Source organism: Mytilus galloprovincialis, chromosome 13, assembly GCF_965363235.1.
Source record: "Mytilus galloprovincialis chromosome 13, xbMytGall1.hap1.1, whole genome shotgun sequence".
NCBI classification, from domain to species: domain Eukaryota; kingdom Metazoa; phylum Mollusca; class Bivalvia; order Mytilida; family Mytilidae; genus Mytilus; species Mytilus galloprovincialis.
In genome coordinates, this window is record NC_134850.1 from 13,078,562 (window position 1) to 13,099,671 (window position 21,110).

General features: G+C 32.4%; 1 protein-coding gene across 1 annotated transcript; it reads right to left on the minus strand.

Moving 5' to 3' along the window:
- Positions 1 to 11,786: 11,786 nt before the first annotated feature.
- LOC143057774 (uncharacterized) lies at positions 11,787 to 19,899 on the minus strand. The gene is made up of 4 exons (XM_076231168.1): positions 19,263 to 19,899; positions 18,008 to 18,237; positions 14,275 to 14,371; positions 11,787 to 13,250 (listed from the first exon to the last, which is right to left on the minus strand). The coding sequence occupies exons 1-4, from the start codon at positions 19,492 to 19,494 to the stop codon at positions 11,794 to 11,796; spliced, it is 2,016 nt and encodes a 671-aa protein (XP_076087283.1). The 5' UTR covers positions 19,495 to 19,899; the 3' UTR covers positions 11,787 to 11,793.
- Between the last annotated feature and the right edge of the window lie 1,211 nt (positions 19,900 to 21,110).

A 21,110-nucleotide genomic window follows, 5' to 3' on the forward strand; every position in this document is an offset into this window, starting at 1 on the left:
ATAATGAGCCTAGTTTTCAAGTTGGTCCAAATTGAGGTCCAAAATTAAATTTTGTTTGATTTCATCATAAATTGAATTATTGAGGTTCATTAATATGCCGAATCTTACTGTGTATTTAGATTTTTGATTTTTGGTCCTGTTTTTAAATTGGTCTACATCAAGGTCCAAAGGGTCCAAAATTAAACTTAGTTTGATTTCAACAAAAATTGAAAATATGGGGTTATTTGATATGCTTAATCTAACCATGTATATAGTTTTTGATTTTTTTGGCCCTGTTATCAAATTGGTCCACATTGAGGTAAAAAAGGTCGAAAATTAAACTTTGTTTGATTTCATCAAAAATTGAATTATTGGGGTTCTTTGATATGCCGCATCTTACTGTGTTTTAAGATTTTAAATGATTGGTCCCGTTTTCAAATTGGTCTACATTAAGGGTCAAAGGGTCCAAATTTAAATTTGTTTGATTTTAACAAAAATTGAATTCTTAGGGTTCTTTGATATGCCGAATCTAAACATGTAGTTATATTTTTGATAATGGGCCCAGTTTTCAAGTTGGTCCAAATAGGGGATATGCTGAATCAATCCATGTATTTAGATTATAGATATTGGACCATAATAGGTAAATGTAATTTTTTTAAGTTGATTAGACCACATTCATTCTGTGTCAGAAACCTATGCTGTGTACAATATTTATTCACAATCCAAATTTCAGAGATGTATTAAGCTTGAAGGTTGTGTCCATACTGGCCCCAATTGTTCAGAGTTCGACCTCTGCGGTCGTATCAAGCTGCGCCCTGTGGAGCATTTTATTGTTGGTTTTTTTCTAAAACTATATGGAATAGGTCAACTATATTTGGTGAATGGAAATATTTTATGATGTACATGTAAGTCTGGAAGGTTTTAATTGACCTTGATCTCATTTGCACGGTTCATTGCTCAGTTTTAAGTTTTTTTATGTTTTGATCTATCTTTCTTCAACTATAAGAAATAGGTTAACTATCTTTGTTGTATCGAATGATTGTAAGGTGTATATGTCTGTCTGGCAGATATAATCTGTCCTTGACTTCATTTGCATGGGTCATTGGTCAGTGTTCAGATTCCTAGTTAAGTTCGTTTCTAAGAAAATGTATATATTAGGTCAACCATATTTAGTGTAAGGAATGATGTTAAGGTGTCAATGTATTTCCAGTTAAGTATATCTGACCTTGATCTCATTTTATTGGATCATATTCAGTTTATTTGGTACTTGTAGTTAGCTTTATATATAGGACTATAAAAACAAAATCAATACTAATTAAATTAGGCGACACATTTCAGAATCTGCACTCTTGTTTTTATAGGTTTCTGGTGACATGAGGAGTTCTGGACTTTGTTATTAAAAAAAACCCTAAAGGCTTATCATGCGCCATGAGGCAGCTCTGTATTATATATGTTTATATAAGGTAACACGATACCGAATGACGTTACGCCATGAGTTATCGTTCCTGACGTTATCGAATAACGTTCACACATGTAAGCCAATGCAGCGGGTTTTGTGTGGCATTTTTAACGGTATCTTTCCCTAGATGCAGAGTGCAGAGAGTTTTGATGCAATACGTAGCGGTTATTTGACATAGATTGTTTTATCGTTTTCCTGCAATCATTCTGCTCATTGTTAATCTTTAAAAAGTATTACTTTACGTTTTAAATATTCTGTTTCTTTGATATTTAAGCATCTGCACGCTTTATCTATATATGTTCTTATGCATAACAGACACATCCAAATGACAATTTATAAAAGTAAACCTTGGTTTATTTTTGCAATAAGTACTTATTCATGATTCACGCCGTATCCCCATGAAATTTTGTTTTGAAAGTAGAAATCTAATTTATAGAAGCTTAGGATGATGTGTGGAAAAAACGGGGAATTTTACAACTATTAATTCGTTTTAAAATGGTCATCGAAAACACCGCGCGGGCAAATTGAAATTTATTTGGATGAGAATACGGATATAATTAGGGGGAAAAGCACAATACAAGCAGGCGTTGAAAATCATACAGAAAATAGTTTGTTTATATGGAATGTAAAAAAGTGGTTATTTAGCCGAATAACTTTTCCTGTGTTCCATGTGTAAACAAAACAGTCTTTGAAATTCATTGGTCTGTACAGAGTAAATTCGATATAGTTTTGGAAATATTTTAAAATACAGTGCTAGCTTTGTAATCGTATAAACCACGTCTACTTAGGACGGACAACAACATCGGAATGAAGCATTAGAAAGTTAAAATAAAATAACAAAATTCAGGTTCCGTTACAGTCTGAATAAAGCCAGCCCCGAGTATCCACTTGCGTCTACAAACGCAAGTTCACGGATAGTTGGGGCTTGCTGTAGTCAGACCGGTTGCGTGTTCCCTGATTCCGTTATAATTTTTTTCTCGAAATTTACATGCAAGCGGCTGACTTTTTATTATTCAAACGGCAAGAGACTGTAAAAAAGCTTGATCTTGAAATCATTTAGATTTTATATTCGTGTTAATTTACGCTTGCATGGGTATTCGGTGTTTTTCTAGTTTTGAGTTGGAAATAATGTACATGTACAAGTTGGGAGACAAAACGACTGAAAGAAAATTAACAAAGTTACCTTTTAGGGCTCTGAGGTCCATATTGCTCGCATACTAGGCGTCGAAAAAGGCCCGGAAATTTCTTTCTTAAAATTAGTTTTTAGAACAAGTATACAAGTATATATATACATGTATAGCGTCAGTTAAAATTTTCCCGACCATCATCGCGGATGCCCTGCCTCTATTGCAAAACCTACCTATTGTTTTTTTATTGTTAACTTGTTCTCGTCCTGAACATGCATGTAATATTTTCCACTGGACGTTAACCAACCAATAATCAAAGCAATCAATCCTACAATTTACACCCGTCACTTGAAACTTTAGTTGTTAAAATCTAAATCATTGCCTCTAATTTTTTCAAAAAATTCGACAATTAAAGTTTAAACGCAGACCGCGAGGAAGATCAAAACTGAACAGTTACGCAAAACTAAATAGATCTATCTACGTTACCGCTTGCTCATTTTGGAAATGGGGTAACATGAGACTTTATTTGTAAAAGTACAAGTACAAATAAAAAAAATAAAATTGTACATGTTATTTGTACAAAAGTTGGCTGATAGAATGATAAATTGAGATATGTGATATGCAATTTATAAGATAGCAACAGCTGGGCATTAAATAACTGACATCAACACCTTGAAGACATCAAGAAAATCGTGACTAAAGCTAATTGGAATAGTATCTTTACACTTCTTATTTGTAGTTTTAGTAAACGTTGGAAAATTTTGAGTATGTGTAGTATAATTGTCACAGTAACATTTCAGTCTCTTGGTAAATATTAGTTTAAGTCTTAAAACTTTTGTTCTTCTCTAGAAAATTCAAACCATTATGATATATATTATATCCTTAAAGGAGATGCGGTAAAATTTCCAATTAATCAACTTTCCACCAAAGACGAAATGACGGAAATGCTATCCTTCTTACATTGCTACTACATTCAGATCTCCAAATTACAATTCCATTATATGAACTGCATATTCAAAAATATGCGTTGTCACCAAATTACTTATAGAGCACGTATCCATGGTATCATCATATTGTTTTACATTTGTTCGTTCGACCGTTAATCCCGCACTAAGTATATATAGGGTTAATTCGGTTAATTATTTAGGACTACAGTAGTTTTGCTTCAGCTTTAAAACTATGTACCTGGTGTTACTACTCATATTATAGGTGCGCATATCGTCTGGAGTTTCTTTTTTGTTTCATGACAGGTTGCTGGATTAGGCATTTTGATAAAATACAAAGGCACACAGAGTACAGACTCCGGCTTACATCTGATACAGGTTGAATTTCAAGCTGGAACTTTTAAATTTCGCAGTTGTTTTACTTATATAAAGAATGCATATATGATCTCAAGATTTGTTATGTAAATAATTTTTCACAAATGACAGAATGTTGAAATTTGTGAAATTTTGCATACAGTTTGCTAACCCGAATAATTCAGTCCCTCCCCGTAATCGATCTCTCCTACTTACTTAATGTGAGTAAGCGGAATATAACGACTGAATTATTCGGGTTAACAGTTTGCAAGGTTTGTCCGACTTGCTGAGCAAACAAGTAACACATTTACACCACGCAGAGTACACTATACTACATGTATTGTATGTACCAAGTCAAGAATATGACAGCTTTTATCATTCTTTTGATGTTTTTCAGCTTTTGATTTCGTCATTTGATAAGGGATTTTTTCGTTTTGATTTTTTCTTGGAGTTTTGTTATTTTATTTTTTGGAATGTGTATTTTATCGTGATCATTATTTTTCCTCATAATTTTCACAAATAACAGAATGTTTAATCTTTTTTGACTGGTGCATCAAATGTGTCTTTTATAAACAACTGTTTTCACAATTGTATTGTATCGTCCCGAACATGCATGAACTATTTGCCACTGAACGTTAAACAACCATCAAACCGAGTAATTAAAAAACTGTTAAATGAATCAAATTTTTTAAAATACTATATTTCTGCATCACGGGATGCAGTGATGATACCACCATTGTCTAATATGATGGAGTTATAAATCAGTAATTCGGATGTTTCCTTTAATTTTCACCTAAACTTAACAAAAATCTGAAGGTATTTTTTATGGTTTTAATCAAATTTTAGAACAAAGATATTATTTAAATAATTTTATTTCAAATATTTACGTGAATTTAACGTGTACAAAATTCCGGTGATTTATGCATGAACTATTATTATAAGATTCACATGGAACCTGTTCACGCATGTTTCAAGTATATATATGCTCGTTTGAAGTGAAAATCGGACGATATTGCGATTAATTCATGAGTGAAATTCCATGTGCTGGACGAAATAAAATTATATCTGATTCAGTAGAATTTTATATTGCATTACTAGGAACTTTACGACAGTCGACAGGGGAAATGAAAATAAAATATACTCATTCAGATCCCGACACATATTTTTTTCTCCATTTCTCTGAGAAGGAATAACGTTATATTCCGTACACTATAACGTCACACGTTTTTGGTCAAATTCTAGGCCTATCGATCAACTTTGAAGCCATTTATTTAAAAAACAAGGATGGTGACATATGAGTTTCTATACGTGTATGGATTCACTATGCAATCCTGGATATTATGTTAGTTTTTTGTTTTTCTCCGTATATAAGAAATTAGCCATCCATTCGAAAATCTAAAAAGGTAAGCCGAAAAAAAGGCATTTCCCCTATATACTTAAGTAAATTTGTCGCCAAAATTGACGTTTTCCTATGAAAATTACAAAAAAACAAAAATGGTGACCCCCATTTTTTATTACATATTCCGATGTAACTCGATTCAAAGTACACGTATGCCAAAAATTCTATGGTCTATTGATTTTGAATCATTTGCTTAGTTTACATGTAAAAGTCAGTGAGTAGGTTTAAATGGTAGGCCAATCATATGTAGTATGCAGATGCAGTAGCATTGGAAAATCTCATTTCATTGAAAACAGACAGACATGTAAATCCAAACATCAAGTATAGTTGACCCATTGATTAGAGTATTATATGAACATCATTTTTGTTGTTCATAGGGTCAATCTTATTTTTTCTTCTTATTTGGTCTGTATGTCAGATACTATATGCAATCGGACCATTTGTTGTATTGAAAGATTGCTAGTTTTACCTGACTGTGACCTCCTTTTTATGGTTCATTTATTATTTTTGAAGATTAAATAGTTTTGTCTGTTTATCATATACGTTAAGCATTAGGTCAACTATACGGGTATATGGTATGTGGAATGATTGTTAGGTTTACTTACCTGTCCGGTAAGGTTCATCTGACCTTGATCTTATTTCATAGTAAATTTGTCAATGTAAAATATTCACATGGCAATGTCTGTTTCTCAGATATTTTAAGCAAAAGGCCAAACTATTTTTGGTGTATGAAATTTAATGCATGGTGAAAATGATGACTGGCCAGGCTCAATTGATCTTGATATCATTATCATGGGTTGTTGACCAATTTTAAGTTTACTTAACATGCACATCATGCAATCATTCCATTCACAGCATAGGTCAGTCTGACCTGCATTTTGACATTTGACTCTTGATAAGGTAAATTCTTGTCCGATTCATGCTAGGCTCCTTACTTAGAAAGTGAAAAATGATCATTCTTTCTTTGACCTTTGAGCCCAAGAAGTTGATTGACCTTTAACATTGATATTGTTATGATATTGTAATTATTGTATTTATTTATGTTGGCCTGATTTGTGTTGTGTGGCCTGCTAGTTGTTTACAGAATAATCTTAGAACTGTGCAGTTTAGAAATCACTGGAACAATCACAGAATGATTGTAACTTTCCATTTGACTTACATAATGATTCCAGAATGATCCTAATAAAAGATGCGTTATATAAACTTCTACATTTTACTAGAAACTTCCGTTGTAACTTTCTAGGACGTTCCATTATAGAGTCTTCTAGAATTTTCCGTGACAACTATATATATAGACACTAAAGTTAAACACACACTTAGACTTAGACATCGATAGACATTAATATTCATAGCATTTGGATTGACACTTTTATTCTACAAACAACATCATACTGGATTGTGACCGTAATATTCAGATTGGATTCCGAAAGATATCCGGATACAGATAAAGATAAAAGATTGGACTCATATTTTGACAGTAAAGTTGACAGTAATATTTGTATAATACTTCTTGTAAACTTTTGTATAATAAATATTGTTAAATTTTAGTATTGATTTGTGTCTTTTGTTGGCTACACTTTAAAGGTAATTCCTGGCCGTAACAAAATGGCGGAAAGCCAACGATCTAAAATGTCATTTTCTCAACAATGAATTCGAATTTCACAGCAGTAATTAAGACGCATGTACAAGGTGTATGAGTCCCGTCATGCTAATATTTCAGCATATGATAAAGATGAGCAACAATGGCGTGTTTGGTTGCTAACGTGTCACTTAACTGTATCTGGTGTACCAAGGCGGGGTCTCTTAACCATGTAATTTTCGTTGATTTTCTCTTTGTTTGTTTTTGTTTGTTCAGTTGGATTTTTTGTGTGGCTTGTATGTTTCAATATGTTTTGGAAATTATGTTAAGTGAATTGATTCTTGATACTTAAGATGGTTAACATACATATTTACTATAGAAATGAAGTGTGTCAATTAGAAGACATTAATTTGAGAAAATGGAGATTTAAATAAGAGACTTTAGGCACAGAATTCACGATGTTAAGAATACTTCGAATGCTTTGTCATATCGGTCAATTTCATGCGAATGTAATACAAGTGAGATGATTAGCTAGATATACAACCAGATTCTACATACAAAATGCATGTACCAAGTCAGGAATATGACAGTTGGTATCAGTTCGTTTGATGTGTTTGTGCTTTTGATTTTGCCATTGATAAGGGACTTTCCATTTTAAAATTTCCTCAGAGTTCGGTATTTTAGTGCGATTACTTTTTAAACAGAACTTGTACGTAACTGATTTTCAAAAATGCCACTCTAATAATTATATATAACATAAGATTATTTTATTAACCAAGTGCAAATCATCTTTCTCAGCCAGAATAGGAACACAGCATGCACAAAGTCAAATGTTTAATTTGCCAATAAAACAATAATAATAATTTTAATATTTAAAATGAAAATCAGAGTTGAAACAAATGCACAAAATGCTTATTCTTTTCGATTTACAATACAATATGATAAAAGATGTCACTAGATAAAATACTTTGCTTTCTTAACTGAATATTTTATATATTTGCAGAACAACTTTCAGACGAAAAACATCAAAGGTAGAAGAAACATTAAGAAATACGTCAGACAGACATGTATATTACTTACAAAATACACTCAAATATTAAACTAAAGTATAAAGTATAAGTCAATTAAGTACAAATAAAGGAATGAGTGAAGCTTTTTTGTGACACCTTTATACACCGTAAAACATTTGGAAACATGTGAAGCTTCAACTAGTGAATTTATTTAAGTCTTAAATGTAATCAATGAAATATAAAGTCATGTAAAATCTTTCAGTCAACTCTCAGCCTTAATAACTGCGGTAAATTCAGCACTGTTTTAAGACACTTTACTTGCAGCCAACTCAGCACTGTTCAGTAGCTTAACAGAAAATTCAGTATGTTGTATATTCCTCATTGTTTATTCACTTGTTAATGTCTGCCTTTTTGTTAAAAAACAACTTTACTATTTCTACATGATTCAGATTTGTGTGAACAGTACTGAATTTATCACAGTCTTCAAATTAATTGGAACACTGAAAAAGACTTAACAATCATAATGACCGTGTCATATCAAAATTGTTTAAAGTACATACATTAGAAGATTTAAGAATGTTCTATAAAAGTAAGGTTAACCATATTTCAAATTTAATAGGGAAGCACAGTTTTTGTCGAGCCTGCGACTTTTGTAGCAGAAAGCTCGACATAGGGATAGTGATCCGGCGGCGGCGGCAGCGGCGGCGGCGGCGTTAGCTAACTTCTTAAAAGCTTTATAATTTAGAAGGTGGAAGACCTGGATGCTTCATACTTTGTATATAGATGCTTCATGTTACAAAGTTTCCGTCCGTCACATGACAAATATCCTTGACCTCATTTTCATGGTTCAGTTACTACTTGAAACAACAAATTGGTCTAGTATATTTGGTGTATGGAAGGACTGTAAGATATATATGTCTATATCATTTTATTCTGGTATCACCTAAGTTGGACAACGGTATACAGAAAAACACATTACATTGCATATATGTACATGTCCAACTGGCAGGTGTCATCTGACCTTGACCTCATTTTCATGTTTCAATGGTTATAATTAAGTTTTTGTGTTTTGGTATTTTTTTCTTATACTGTATGCAATAGGTCTACTATATTTGGTGTATGGAATGTTTGTAAGGTGTACATGTCTAGCTGGCAGGTGTCATATAACCTTGACCTCATTTTCATGGTTCAGTGGTCAAAGTTAAGTTTTTTAGTTTTTGGTCTTTTTTCTATTACTATATGCAATAGATCAACTATATTTGGTGTATGGAAATATTTTATTATCTATATTTCAGTCGCGGAGGTATTATTTGACTTTGACTTTGACCTCATTTTCACGGTACATTGCTCAGTGTTTAGGTTTTGTGTTTTGGTCCGTTTTTCTTTAACTATAAGCAACAGGTCAATATATATATATATATATTTTATATTATATATTATTCAATTATATTTGTTGTATGGAAGAATTGTTAGCTCTACATCTCTGCCTGGCATAATTCATCTGACCTTGACCTCATTTTCATGGTTCATTGGTCAATGTTTAGTTTTCTTGGTTAATGTTAAGTTTATGTGACAGTTGTAATGAAGCCTTATATTAAGGACTATGAACATAATTAATATCAATGAGTAGTAAAGAAGACGATACATTTCAGCGTGTGCACTCTTGTATTTCGAAAGCACTGACAATGATGATAGTTAGGAATTAAGAGGAGCATAGCATAGCTCTGTTATGGCGGACAGCAGGAAAACATTGTGCCATACATTCTATGGAGGTAAAAGTATCATTCAAAAATACAATAACACATTCGATATACAAAAGAAATGATCAAAACAATTACGATACAAAATACAATATATACATTTAATTAGGTAAAATTTTAACACAATACATAAACAATTTATTTTTGTGTTCAAATAGCGAGACACAGGTTAACTATTTATTCACCAAGAATGGTTAAATGGTACTATATAATGAAAATATAACAATATGTACATGAACCAATATGAACATTTGTTGTTAAAAACTAATTCTTGACCATATATCCAAGAATGGTTACAATCTAATCAAAAGTATTGGGTAAAAGATCTGAAGAAAGACTGACAGACTAACGGAAGGTTCGGAAGCCCAGTTGTTAGCATAACTGTTTTGTTCTGTCATATAACTTGAAAGTTTCATTTTGAATTTACTGAGAAAGTAAAAGTCCATGCATTAGGTACTGTCTGTTCCATAAATAAAGTGACTATTTATACCAAAAGCAAGTAATACCATTGTTTAATTCTTAAACCATTCTACATCTTGAATTGATACTTTCTAGAATGTTCACTAATTAAAGCAACAATATCATTATACCCTTGTTCTCTTGCAATTTGTTTTGGCGAGTAGAAAACACCATCAAGGCTTGCACATTTATTGTAATTTGCCCCTTTCTCAATTAATATTTGGACTATATCTATATAACCATGACCAGATGCTATAAAAATAGGGGATAATCCATTAATATTACACTTATCTATATCTGCCATGTTTTCAAGTAAGAGCTTTACTGTATCTTTATGATTATTCCCACATGCAATAAACAAGGGAGATACCTCATCGTTTCTACAATTGGTAATGTCTGCCTTGTTGTCAAGTAACAACTTTACTATTTTTACATGATTAAACGCACATGCAATAAATAAAGGAGATGTGCCATCATTCTTACTTTTATTAATGTCTGCCTTGTTTTCAAGCAAGAGCTGTACTATGTTTTCATGGTTATTTTCACAAGCAATATATAGGGTAGATGATCCGTTATCTAAACACTCATCTATGCCTGCCTTTTTGTCAAGTAACAACCTTACTATATCTACCTGATTCTTCTGACAGGCAATAAACAGTGGAAATGAATCTTTACTTATACACTTATTAATGTGCGCCTTATTGTCCAGTAACAAATGTACTATGTCTACACGGTTCTCGAAACAAGCAATATTCAGAGGAGATATTCCATTATTACTGCACTTATTAATATCTGCCTTGCTGTCAAGTAACAACTGTACTATATTTTTATTACCTTCATGACAAGCCTTTAAGAGGGGAGATGTTCCTTCATCTGTACACTTATTAACGTCTGCCTTGTTGTCAAGTAACATCTTGACTATACCTGCATGATTATTCTGACAAGCAATAAAAAGGGCCGATGTTTCATCATTTCTACACTTATTAATGTCTATCTTGCTGCTAAGTAACAACTGTACTATATTTGCATAACCTTCCTGACAAGCCCTTAAAAGGGGTGATGTTTCATCAACTAAACACTTATTTAAGTCTGCCTTGTTGTCAAGTAACAGCTGTACTATGTCTGAATGGTTATTCTCACAAGCAATATACAGGGGAGATGTTTCATCATCTAAACACTTATTTATGTCTGCCTTGTTGTCAAGTAACAGCTGTACTATGTTTGAATGGTTATTCGCACAAGCAATATACAGGGGAGATGTGCCATCATCTCTACATTTATTAATGTCTGCCTTATTGTCAAGTAATAGCTTTACTATATCTGTATAACCGTCCTGACAAGCAATATACAGAGGGGATAAACCAGGTTCTTTACACTTATTCATGTCTGCCTTGTTGTCAAGTAACAACTTTACTATATCTACATGATTCTCCTGGCAGGCCATTAACAGAGGAGATATTCTGTTATCTGTACACTTATTTATGTCTGACTTGTTGTCGAGTAACAGTTTTACTATATCTATACATCCTTTATAACAAGAAATAAACAGAGGAGATGATCCTTTGTCTGTACACTTATTTATGTCTGCCTGGTTGTAAATTAACAGTTTTACTATATCTATACGATTCTGTTGACAGGCCATATAAAGTGGAAATGTTTTATCAGCTCTACACTTATTTATGTCTGCCGTATGATCAAGTAATAACTGTACTATATCTGTATATCATAGTTGACAAGCAATAACCAGGGAAGATATTTCATCATCTTTGCACTTATCGATGTCCGCCTTATTGTCCAACAAAAGCTGTACTACTTCAGTATGACCTAGCTGTGATGATGCAAATAGTGGACTTCCACCATCATACCTACACCTGTTTACATCAACACCATGATACAAACACCACTGAATCAATGGAATATCACATATAAAACAACACTGTAGTATTACAGTATCTTGGCTATCAATATCACATGTGTGTGCTAATTGTCTTTGATATAATATGTCAAGTGTGTTCAAATAACACAGGTATCTATTTCTGAACTTTCGGTTGGTCATATTGTTATTACAGAAAACATTTACTACTTTACCATTGGACCAGTCTTTAACCATTCTCTGCATGTACATTTCAATGTATTTAGGTGGAACAATAGTTACGAACTGATCCATATTTTTTTCTTTTTCTAATAAAAATCGTTCCATGATACATTGACTGTGTGCGTTTTTTATTAAACACTGGATCATAGTTTTTCCAAAATAATAAGATAAAAAGTCAAAAAGTTTATCATGTACAGTTTTGTATATACCATATTCTTTCTTAATAAATGTATGTTCAAGTGAGTCAAGTTCATCCAATAAAATTAACCTTGATGTTCCTTTATCTAGTCGGCATGCCTCAAATGTGTTCTCTATGATTGCTCTTGTGTTTGTATCCATCTCGTCTGTCAACACTTTTTCCTCTAACTCATTGTTGAACATAACACACAATGCCAAGGCACAATATTTACTAAAACACCCATTCCTTTTCAGCTGATCAATCTCGGCTTCATAAACTAAAAATGGATTCTGGAAGAAATTGGAAATATTGAGTTGATGATTGTCATGATGCAATTTACACAGAAGCGGGAAACAATCAAATAAATCACTGTATTCAATAATATCTGAGGCTTTTATGCCCAAATACATCTCTGCTATTAACCGCTTTTCGGTTTTTGACAAGCACAAGTCTTCGGATAACAAGTTGCAAACATTGGCTTTGAAAATTGATAAAGAGTCAAACTTTTCATCTTTGTACACTTGTAATCGACAAGCCACAATAATTTTAGTGAGTTTATTCTGAATCAGTTTTTCGATACGCTTCACGCATGGTTCCCAGTTCAGTAGATCCGACTGGTTTATAGAATATGTCCCACAGAAGTCATCAATAACAAACAAGGTCTTCTGATTTGGATTATAAAATTTAACAATGTCCTGTGGATTGGTTACAAGTAGTACATCATATCCTTCTTCTGCCATTTTCAAAACAACATGTTGTAGGTTTGCTGTCTTTCCAACACCAGAACTAGCTGTAATAGTTACACAACTATTTTCCTGGGCACATTCCAACACTTGTTTTGCAGCTGAAGTTTCTACAAAGTCACCATCATTCTTCTGCCATTGATCCAATATCTTACTGATTTGTACTAAAATATAAAAATGAAAATTTCTTCTGTGGTCATTTTGAATTTTATTTAACGTCCCATTCTGACCGGACGTGACGGTAATAATGTAGTCCACAAGGCAAAACGGACACCCCACTTTTGCATAGATTTTATTGCTGGTTGGAAGAAGACCAGCAGTGACCATATGCATATACCACAATCACACTTGGGGAAGCAAGGATGAGGACATGCAATTGCACATGTCTTGTATGTACAGAAAATGAATATAAGAAAGACATGTTTAGAATTCATATTTGTGCAGGCACTCTTTCATACATTCAGTTCAAAATATGCACTTAAAATACAACCAATTTCATTATATAATTTATAAACGAATTTGGTTTAATGAGGTTATGCAGTACTAGAGTTCGATGAATTTGATAAAGAATGAATTAAGTAAACGTCAATTGAAAAGAGATAGGAACAAATTTCTCTGAATATATAACTCATTTGGACCATTTTCAAAGAGTCTTAAACATTACAAAAATTGGGAGTATGAGTCATAACTCAGATACCTAATATAAATATTTTGAAAAATGTAAAATGGATAACATTGAAACAGTTTTTGCAGCAACTGTGAAAATCAAACTCAAACTACATTGAATTTTCATTTAAAAATAGAAAAAGTATAGGTAAAAATACCATTCTCCATCAAACTAACTTTACCCCCACATTGCATTTTTACATTTTGTTGTGGTAAGATCATAATATTGTTATGAATGGTTTAAAAAAACATCTTCTTAATTTCATAAGGCAAAGTATTGTCTCAAAAGTAATAAGTCATTATCCTATGTTAATATGGGGTTTTAAATATAAAGAAAAAACATATTTACTTTCCCAAGAATCGTATCTACATTTCGTAGTAGGTAGTGTAATGCTGCAATAATCTTAGCCCAACGAGACTTTAAAAAGCTAATATATGGAACCTGTTTTCACCATCTCAACGAATTCAACCGGCACAAATCACACATAATGGAAATTGAACTCTTACCCTTGGTATCCTTACCTCTAATATTCCAAGGCACTGTTGATTGGTCTAAATGTTTTGATCTTAGTTCTTTACATTCCTCTTCCATATGTTGACCACCTATTCTTCTTACAGCCTATATAAATTGAAAATTCAAAAGTTGATATTTAAATCAGAAATGATAAGTGTCTGTATATATGGTAAAACTATGATTTACAGGAGCATACATGCATGTAGAAAGCATTGATTTTAATTGTTTATCCCCACCATATTTTGTGCCTATGCGAAGTGAAGTTTACTGGAGCTTGATTGTTTGTCTTTGATTGTCTTTGTTTGTTTTTAGGTTGGAGTCATGTGTTGGTGTTCTATGTAGTTTGTACTACTCAGCTGTATTTCGTCTTTTATTTTTTTTTCTCTTTTATTTTTAATAAAATCATAACTCAAGAAAAACAGGGATGTCAAGTTGGTTCAATATTGAACATTGAACATTCAATATTGTGTTTGTTAAAGGAGATTATCTGTCAAAATCTATACACCAATTTGACTCAAATTCTCATATTTGATTATAACATACTAATACGTATATCAAAAATACAATAAGTCTGAAATAAACAGTAAACAATGCATGTACTTGATAATATTTATCAGAATTTCGTGTGTGTTTTAGTCTAGACGCCATCTAATTAACTATCGAGATGACCCCCCGAAGACTGCATATGGTCATACAACCCGATATAAACATAAAAATAAATATAAATAGATAGCAAAATCGTGCAATAAGATTTTTCTATGTCTGTTTGATTTCATGTTATACATGGGTTATATATAGGTTACAAAAATGAATTCTTCTTTTTGTGGATCGAATCAGTCAACGAAATGGTTCACCTTTGTTTCACTTTCAATGTTGACATTCTTTATTTTTAAATAGCTGAACACGACTAAAACATGCGTTACCAATCTATAGCTTATGAGTTAAATTGAAGTTTACATGTGGATACAATGAGGTCGAATAATTCATCAACGATGTTTCTTTCTTTTAAAATTCGATCTCGACATTTAACATTTGTTTGTCAACATTCAACATTCGTTTTCAACATTTAAAACACAATTTTAACATGCAACATTCATTTTTTTCAACATTCGTTTTCAACATTTAAAACACAATTTCAACATGCAACATTCATTTTTTCAACATTCGTTTTCAACATTCAGCATTCGATTTCAAACATTGAACATTCAATTTTTCCCCATTTTTCTTCTTTCAACATTCGATTTCAATAATCATCAATATCAACATTCAGCATTCGATTTTCAACATTCAACATTCAACATTCGATTTTAACATTCAATAAAATTGATAATGGAAATTGAGAATATGTCAAAGAGATAACAACCCGACGAAAGAGCAGATAACAGCTGAAGGTCATCAATGGGTCTTCAACGCAGCGAGAAAATCCTGCACCTGGAGATGGTCCTCATCTGGCCCCTTAATAAAATTGTGTACTTGGTCAGTGAAAAGGGACGTCATACTTAACTCTAAAACATATAAACGAACTAAAAAAACCATACAAGATTAACAAAGGCTAGAGGCTTCTGACTTAAATAAAACAGGCGCAAAAATGCGACGGAGTTAAACATGTTTTGTGAGATCTCAACCCTCCCCCTTTACCTCTAGTAAAACTAGTAAACATTTGTAATAAAAAAACCTATCAGTCATGATGTTATTTGAATCACATACACATAGAGTTACTTTCTAAATGCGTAAGGTTGTCTAAAATATGTCAGTTTAAGTTCTATAATCATCTTGGACTGAAAAAGTACGAAATGTGGATTGTGAACAATTGGCCACAAACATAGTGAAATCCTGTATCTCTTGAAAGACTAGCTTCAACAAAAATCAATACAAAAGTGGCTTGTATTTCTTACAAATTTTATGATATGAAAGAATTTTTCTTATTTCGTACAGAACGAAGCATGTAAAATAGAATAACGTTATATCATTATACAAGTTTAGTTAAGAAACATGGGTAGGCGTTATATTTGTCGATATTTTACACTGAGCGTTAGAATGAGCATGGAGCATGACATGAAGGAATTATTTGGATTCTAACAGGACAAATCTAGTATTTTTATAGGTGGAAGCGTACGAAAATACCTGAAAAATATTTGGCTGTTCTCGTTTCCTCCCTGTGAAGTCTGTACATTACATTTTTATATTTAATAACTTTAAAAACTAAAAGCATAGTAAATATATGTTGTTTGATAAACAATATATAATTAAAGTTTATATAAGCTGCTAAAATGTATGTATTTTATTTTGAATAATAATGGAAAAAACGAGAATATGAAAGCGTACATGTATGTGTCAGTTTGTGCTAATTAGAACAGCTTTGTTTACAAAGCGTAATAAGGACGTCTTACTAGAATGTATAATATATGACGGAGGTATAAAACCTTCTTATTTTAGATATGAATTTGAATCTGGTCCTTACCTTGGGGAATAAATCATATTTTTACCCTTCTGATTTTCTCCAATTCAATGGCTGATCAATAATTTAAGTAATGCAAGATATTCTTGACACTATTAGTTACATAGTGTGCTAGTGACCTAATACGGTATATATGGGGTCAGTAAATTCCATATGGGGTGAGAGCGAAGCTCGAATCCCCATATGGAATTTACTGACCCCATATATACCGTATTACGTCACTAGCACACTATGTAACGAATTTATCTTACCGACTATCTTAACGTGTGATTCCCAAAATGAGCAAGTCTTCGGCAATACTGTTAGCATTAAGAAAATACTTCCATTGATCCTACAAAAACAGATGCCAACAATAACGACTTGTAAGGTTTAAATGTGTTTTATGAATTCATTTCAATCTTAATCATCAATTTCTTCGTCTGTTGGAACTTTTAAGTTTTTTCTAAGTACCGTTTTGTTTTTACAAGGGACATAACACCTTTACTAACCTTGTATGAAATAAGCCCCGCCCCCTTCTTACCTAATATGGAATATAAAGGGACGTAACTCCACTACTAACCGTGTATGAGATAAGGCCCGTCTCCCTACTAACCTAATATCAAATATACACGGTTTGCACGCGGACGCTTTTAACCAATCATATTCCTGGAAATGTATAGGAGGTAAGATAAATTGGTATCCACATATGCAGTGACTGAATGATAACTGATATTCTTTCCCACTGATATCCTACCATCTAGTGGTTGATCAATACACAGGGTGGAAAATGATATTCTTAACCTAATGATATCCTCCGATTTAGTGACTGATCATTACTTAAGTGATGATTTATACTCTTATCCTACAGATATCCTGAAATGCAGTTATAATTACCTTATATAATCAATTATATTTCTATCCCACTGATAAATATATCCTTGTATTCTCTTAAGCAGTGCTTATCATCACCCTAGCTATTTAAAATGATGTTCTTACCTCATTTATAATTATTCCTAGGTCATAAGGTACATCCTTAACCCGCTGGTTATACACCCAAGCAGTGGCTGGTCATTGTCGTAGATGAAAATATTGCATTCATACCTCTACGATACATGAATCTTCTAAAGCAATGTCTACCATTACTCAAAGTGTTAAATGACATGCTTACCTCACTAAACTTTCTCACTCCCCTTGACAAACAGTAGCTTATAATTATATCTATATTAAAAGAGGCATTCGTACCCCACATATATCCTTCCAAGCAGCGGCTAATAATTATCTGAGGTTATAACAGATATACTTACCCCACTAATATCCTCCCATGCGGTGGTAAATAAAGTAGACTTGATCTTTCCATCATCATGATGAGCCAACTGGTTTCTGTAGTGCTTTATTCTTGCCAGGTCAGCTGTGGGTGTGGTATTTAAACACATTGGTAATTGATCATATCCACCAACAGGTGGAGGAAAATTCGTTAAGTTCCTTAGTAATGCAACCATTAATGTGACATCAAAAGTATTGGAGTTTGGGGCTCCTGTAAGTACAGATTTCAGTAAAATTCAACCCATGTTTTATGAACATTATCATGCTATCGACCTTTCTTTTATACTAATGCAGGTGTACAGATAATCCAAAGCGATATACATATACTAGACGTATATAGTCTCCTGGTATCCTGCTTCTGTTGCGAGCGAACGGTTATATCAAATTTCTGTTTATGTCACAGTTCAATTTGTTCAATTTGTTCAATTTGTTCAATTTGTGATGCTCATTGCGGTCTGCGCTTAAGACCTGTCGATTTCTTTCAAAAACAAATTGAACGATTGATATGGAAAAAATGTACCAAACTAATTCCAGGATAAAAACAATAACTGTTTATTGTTTTTACATATCAGCTATATTTGTACTAGGCTCGAAACAGAAGTAATAGCTTCCTGAAGCTCTCGTTACACCTGTTTCTTAGCCAAGTACATGTACATCTGATATGTAAAGACACTAAATAGCAAATCAAATATTAATTTCAATTTTGTAATCAATATGAACATAACTGATTTTTTTCTAGAATTTGATACACTTGGTTAAAATCAGAGTCTTTCATATTATAATGTTGATTATCGAAGTAATGACAATGATGCAGCATATGATGCCACTATTGAGCAGACAGGTCAAACTATTGCGTGTCGATTCACAAAACTATGTATCTATTCCATGACCCAAGTACATGTAAACACATGTGCCATAAATAAACTCATCATAGATACAAGTTGAATTTTGTATTTGCGCCAGACGCGCATTTCGTCTACAAAAGACTCATCAGTGACGCTCGAATCAAAAGAAGTTAAACAAGCAAAATAAAGTACGAAGTTGAAGAGCACAACAATTGAGAAGAGAATTTGTTCTTTAGTTTTAAGTTGATAACACTCCGAATATATTTACCTTGTTAGCCAGCTGTCTCATTGACATATATACCTTACAACTCGATCCTTTTCCTGATATCAAATCAAATTAAAAATTTGCAAACAAGAGCCTTATTAGGATTAAAAAAATTCAAATACCTACCGCTACTTGGAAACAGTAAATTCCATTGAGCTGCATTGATAACATGCTTCTTTTTCAAGTCATACAATTTTCCATATTCCTTTTTAATAGAGGCTTCTAAACAAGAAGGATGAAATTCATTATCGAATAATACACGCACAGCCCTTGGAGAAATTCCAGTCAGCAACAAATGCATTCTTAGATAGTTCTCTTCTTCTTCTTCTGAAACATGTGATATGTCGGTACTTGCCATCTTTCTTTCCTTGTTTATCTTGATATTTCCTTTAATCCGAATAGTTAGGAGTGTCTGCTGCTTGAAAGGTTTGGCATTAATTATTGCTCAGAGTTTTCTCCAATGCTGTTGTAAATACCAGCATATATTGATGTATAGTACTTTTAGGGAATTCTACTATTTTTCGATACTCAAGACTGTATTCCAGATATTCAAACAAACATGTTCAATTATTATATCCTTTGTTGTTTAAAATTCTTAGGATTTTCCACCTTGTAAATTTTTGTCTGAGAATTCCATAACTATCTTAAGTCTTCCTTGTCACTTTGCTAATCAAGTTTTAACAGATTTTGAAATATGATTTCATTCTTTGTAGTTCGTGTTTTTCTAGAAATACAAAGATATAGTTTTCCACTGTGATTCCAGCTTTAACTGAAAAAAAAACAAAACAATACTACGACTCTTTAGTTATTATCAAGAAACATTTCTTTTGCAAATATTTCAGTCTGAAACCAAACCGGATCTGTTGCTCATTACATGTTACCATATTCCCTCAGCTAGTTTGGTTTTCATCCAGTATCTTACGTCTAGCTATATTAACTGTGACCTTTACTATGTTTATCGTAAAGTTAGTTACTTTTTGTAGTGTACCTCTGATTTGTTTCGTGTATTCATTCAATATTAATGCATCAAACTACGGTATATATTATGAAGCAAGAGAGGAAAATGAATATAAATACAGTGTTTGCAAATCCAAGCTAATATATTGGTCAATGATATAGAACTTTCTATTTAATGATATTATGCTGCAGAATAAATGAACAAAAGAAAATATGACATCAGTTGAATAGATTAGAAGTATAGTATTTACAAAATAAAGTTAAATGAAGCTTCTTGATATCACATCTAAACATTTGCAATTCATTTGTTTCAATCTATGTAACAACATAGGTTCACGGTTTTATTAACTTAAGGTTTTAAAGTGTCTCATTAAATCTCTGTATCCATATGACACTATACATGTACTACTCTTTTTCAGTTGCTAAGCTAAATATACTTTTTTCTCAGAATCAGTCCCCAAGTCTGACATTTTTGCTTTCAAAAGCGTTGTTTAATTTTATAATACATCATATTGATCCTTTCAACAACAGCATATGTCGTTACAGTGTGCAGACTTATATATGACACAATCCAATGTTCTCATTTATTGAAAAAAAAACTTAAAGTTACAAGATTTAAACCAAGTCAGAAATATGACAGTTGATTTTCGTTTGTTTAATGTGTTGAAACCTGAATGAATTGGTTAGGATATAAGTTAAGGAATAGACTATCGCAGAAATAACCTATTTTCATTTAAAATCCTAAATCAACATGAGTTGTTGTAAGAGGATTCAACTTAATGAACGACACGTTTTCCCATATTAAAACATTGTGTTTTATGGTTGATGATTTTAAATGAAGAAAAGACAAAACAAATATCAATATGACTGATAGATTGAGAGTGATCTGATCGGACGCTTTCAAAAAGGAATATGTATCCATATGACTCAATATATCTTTCTATCACACGCATTGTCCTTGTAACGTAACCCTTGAAATTTTAGGCAACACCGTATTTCAATACATGATAAAAAAAA

Bases quoted from the DNA above. Each gene is read 5' to 3' on its own strand.
- LOC143057774 (XM_076231168.1), bottom strand. From the start codon at position 19,494: ATGGCAAGTACCGACATATCACATGTTTCAGAAGAAGAAGAAGAGAAC. The intron at 18,238-19,262 runs GTAGGTATTTGA...CTGTACTTACAG, and splicing joins TTTACTGTTTCCAAGTAGCG to GAGCCCCAAACTCCAATACT. The intron at 14,372-18,007 runs GTAAGTATATCT...CAATTTATATAG, and splicing joins CATGGGAGGATATTAGTGGG to GCTGTAAGAAGAATAGGTGG.